The 4309-nt window shown below is 41.6% G+C and overlaps 1 protein-coding gene across 1 annotated transcript; it reads right to left on the bottom strand.

The window, feature by feature from the left end:
* Window positions 1-1865: 1865 nt before the first annotated feature.
* On the bottom strand, window positions 1866-3652 carry LOC128460240 (E3 SUMO-protein ligase ZBED1-like). The gene is made up of 3 exons (XM_053445330.1): window positions 3370-3652; window positions 2224-2988; window positions 1866-1888 (listed from the first exon to the last, which is right to left on the bottom strand). The coding sequence occupies exons 1-3, from the start codon at window positions 3650-3652 to the stop codon at window positions 1866-1868; spliced, it is 1071 nt and encodes a 356-aa protein (XP_053301305.1).
* Window positions 3653-4309: the final 657 nt, after the last annotated feature.

Here is a 4309-nt window from a genome sequence, read left to right as displayed (position 1 = left end):
TGACTCATTCCCAACTGAAATGCTGTTTGTTCCTCTTCATTAGTATTCTAAAATAATCAATTCATTGTCAATAAACAAACCATGCTAGTTATGCTGTCAGTATTTAAAGCAGGGAGGGGGAAGCCGTCCAATCAAAGGCCATTTCAATGTTTCTAACACTTCAAACTACATAATATACAAACACATATATAGATCATAATTCATACCCTTTTATGTCTCTGTGATTTAAGCCTATGATATTTTTTATATTGTTATTTAACAGGTTATCCTTGTATTAAAAATAACACATTTTGTGATTTCATATTAGTGCAATATGCTTTACAAAAAAACATAACTCATATATTTGTATAAATACCCGAGGCTTTCTTCCGTTGTCCTTCAGTGTTTTTCATTTTCTTGCCCCCTATCCTTATTTTACTTTAAGACAAACTGACTTCAGAAGAATGTGACCTTGTCCGATTTTCTCTGTAGTGGTGAAAAAAAAATCCTTCCAAAAATCTTGTCCCCCACTAGATTTCATCTAAGCTTAGCTTAAGCTTAGATGAAAGCTTAACTCTTTTTCATCTCTGCATGACAACTTTTCTTGATGATCACTCTGATTGTGACCATGCAGCCGAAAGCTGTAGCTCAGGACATGTTACTCTATTCTCAATTATGTTATCGCAAAAAAAACATATTTTGCTGTCATGATATTTCTTTCAGCTCTATTTGAAAACAACAACCCACCACAAAAAAACACAAATTTAATTCTGTTTTACTTTAACCAGGTGCTAACACTTTAAAGTAACCAATCTTGCATACATTTTACGTTCAGTCTTCAAACAGCAGGAAAATAGATACATTACTTATATGCTGTTATGTAATAAACAGGAATTAAGTGTCGGTCCATTTAGATTCTGCAGCACATCATGTTTGACCAATATCAATGTTCCCTGCCAACACTGGGAGTAGTGTGTCCTTTACGCAGCCAAGTGAGTGTGAAGGTTGATGTTAACACTGTCAGAATATTTCATTCAACACTTAACCAGCCATTCTAGCAACTTGACCACTCAAACATACTGGAGATGACATGCACAGATATTTGTTGGCGTTAGACATACATTTTGTGTTTCTTGTGAAGTTAGGCCTATTACTCTCAAATAGTGTGTTTCCAGATAAAGGACACAAGAAGGGTTTGTCGCCTACACAACCTTTTGCCGCCTGGACCTCAACCAAGTGGCTATGACACATTAAAATGATTTTGGTCTGTGCTCTTTATGCATTGTCGACCCACAAAAGGCCTGAGGTTTCAATAAAAGGTCTTTCTAAGAGCACATTGAGTCCAGGCTGAAGAGCTCCATTTCGCCATCAGCACAAATAGTAATTGGTAAATGGACTGCATTCATATAGCGTTTTTCTAGACTTATCGACTCGTCACATTCACCCATTTGGACACGCATTCATATAGCGGATATGCACGATATGGGCAAAATATGATATCCCGATATTTTTTGGCTGAATGGCGATATACGATATATATCTCGATATTTTCTATAGAGTGGGTTAGATGGTTTTTTTTAAGTCAAAAGCCACATGTGAGACGTTGCAAGCACTTTTAATAAAACACAGATCAGTATGACTGCAACATATATCAACATGTGATTTTGTATAGTCATTTTCACCAGAATGGAACTCTGGCTGGCACATGTGCCAAGTGCAAGAAAGGTAAATTGAATGAACACATGAACACATGAACAGAACAGTTTTTATGCTTCTTAACAAAATAAATAAAATCTTTAAATCTCTTTGACAAATTATGTGGTGCCAACATCTAACATTGTGTGAAATAACAAATATATTAAATAGTTTTAATTAAATGAAAAGGGTTAAGATTTTTCTTCTCCTACAGCTGTGCAAAGAACAAGAATGTAAACAGAACAAAATTACCAACAGAACAGGCCAAAAAAACGTTTCTCATTTGCAGTGCTCTTATATTTTACAGGTTTTGTGCAAGGAAAACTAGTCTATCAACCGCCTCAGGCTTCAGGGATGCCCTGTGACAGTTGACAATGTTGCCGCTGCAACTGAAAACCCTTTCAGAAGGGGAACTGGTTGCTGGTGCGCAAAGGTACTTTTTTGCCAGGAGGCTCAGTGCTGGAAAAATATCGGCATGCATCTTCCACCATTGGAGAGGATCTGTGTCGTGGTCGATGATAGCTGACTGTAAGTAGCTTGTAAGCTCACTTTCAATCGCCTCCCTCTGTGTCAGCCTGGTGTTGGTGGCTGTGCTCTGCTTGAAGAAGCTGGCCAGTGACTTCTTCTTTGTGGATGGTGGTGGCATTCCTGGTTCCTCTGGCACAGGGCCAGCCGGGTCCGGCTTACTGCCGCCCAAATCAGCCTGCAAGGCCTCCACCTCCAACACAGCTCTGTGTTTCAGTGCCTCAACTCTTTCACCTGGGATGTATTGGACCCTGAAACGTGGATCCGCAAGTGATGCCATATCCAAAAGGTCACTTGTGTCTGGGTCAGCATACTTGGCATTAAGGTAATCCAAGATTCTGGTCTTGATCGACCTACACAGCTCACTATCATCCTCTTCCTGTATTAGGAGACTTGAGTTGAAGAGGTGTAGCACAGGCCTGACGTAGGAGAGGGTGACATACTCTTCACCGGAGAGAGCGTCTGTGAAGTCATGAAGGGGCTTCAGGACTTTCTGGACTGCCTGCAGGACCTCTACGTCCTGCCAGTTAAGGACAAGATGTCTCGACTTCTTGTCAGCAAACAGGACTTTGGAGAGGGCTGCCTCTTGCTCCAGGACCCTGCTGATCATCTGCTGTCTCGATCCCCAACGTGTGGCTGACTCTGTGATGAGCTGGTGAGTCGGTAGACCCAGCTGAATCTGCACCTCAGCCAATTCTCTCCTCCGTTTCCAGCTATAGGAAAAGCTGCTGACCATTTTCTTGCACAGCGCAATGCACCTTGTGATGCGGTGATCATCCATGCCATGTCCTGAAATAAAATTGTTAAATATTTTAAATCATTTACTTTTTCATTTAACCTTTTAATTTAAACAATGTCTTAGAAACCTGTTAAGTAGAGTACGCCGTGTTATTTTATTTTGTTTTTGTATTCACTTTTTCAATTGTGTGTTCATGTTCTTTAATAGAAAACATTTAAAATAAAAGTATTTAAAAAATGTAATTCTTCTTTGATTTTTATTATCTAAAAAAGGAAGATCACCTGTGTTTAAGAGGGAGGTGTGTGATTTAGATTTTATGTCAAATTCAAACACCATTTAACTGTGTGAAAAAGTTGTTATGGCAAACAACCGTTTTAAAGCATGCACACATTTTCTCTTCCCTGTAACTATTACTTTGCCATTGTACTCACCAATGGCCAAATGAAGTCGGTGACCAAAGCATTGCATCCTCAGCCATTTTAGCAGTTGGGCCGCTTTAACAACGTTGCTCCCGTTGTCGGTGGTTATGGCCACCAGCCGCTTTTCCTCCAGCTTCCAGTTTGAGAGCGCATCCTGCAGGGCTTCAGCGATGTGCTCTCCGGTGTGATCTTGAGGAAAGTAGCTGGTTTGGAGGCACGCCGACTCCATTCTCCAGTCCTCGATAAAATGAACTGTCAATGACATATACGGCTCGCAGGTCCTACTGGACCACATGTCGGTAGTGACTGCAAAATATTTTACTGTTGCGAGCCGGGCTGTCAGCTTTTGCCTGAGAGTGGTGTACATCTCTGGCAGCACTTCTTCAGAGAAATAGTTTCGATTTGGCAAATTGTACCTTGGGTCCATTGTTCGGAGCAACTTTTTGAAACCATCCTGGGCGACCGTTGCGACCGGGACCATGTCTTTTGCAATGTGGTAGGCTACCGCTTTAGTGATCTCACGCCACTTTGCGGTTTTCTTGTCATATGGCTCACCACGAGTGAAGGATTCTTGCAATAGACATTGTTTTGGGGCAGCCGCAGAAGATGCTTTCGCGGTCGGTGATGCAGCAGCAGCAGCACAGCCACGGAGTTTCACACATTCCTCGTATTGCACTTTGTGCCGCTGCTGCAAATGGTGGAAAAGATTGGTCGTGCTTCCACTTTTGGACGCAACTGTTTTGTTGCATTCCCTACAGATGACCTGCAGCTGCTGCTCATCTTTTTTTTTAAAACCAAACCATTTCCATATGATGGAGCCGTTGTTTCTCCTTTTAGAAACAATTTCGTCTCGCTCCGCCGTCTCGTTTTTTTTATTGGGATCCTCCATGCTTGATTTGTTGTGAGGGGGTGGTGGGGGCGGGAACGACGCGTCTTTGCAATCGGCACGTTC

This window comes from Pleuronectes platessa, chromosome 2 (assembly GCF_947347685.1).
Source record: "Pleuronectes platessa chromosome 2, fPlePla1.1, whole genome shotgun sequence".
NCBI classification, from domain to species: Eukaryota; Metazoa; Chordata; class Actinopteri; order Pleuronectiformes; family Pleuronectidae; genus Pleuronectes; species Pleuronectes platessa.
The sequence above is the reverse complement of the archived record's forward strand: the minus strand, read 5'-3'. Positions and strand labels throughout refer to the sequence as shown.

Excerpts from the sequence above, each read along its gene's own strand:
- LOC128460240 (XM_053445330.1), bottom strand. The coding sequence starts at position 3,652 with ATGTGGTCCAGTAGGACCTGCGAGCCGTATATGTCATTGACAGTTCAT. Across the intron at positions 2,989-3,369 it reads CCGACTTCATTTGGCCATTG|GACATGGCATGGATGATCAC; the intron begins GTGAGTACAATG and ends ATTTTATTTCAG. Across the intron at positions 1,889-2,223 it reads ACAGAGGGAGGCGATTGAAA|CTGTAGGAGAAGAAAAATCT; the intron begins GTGAGCTTACAA and ends TTCTTTGCACAG.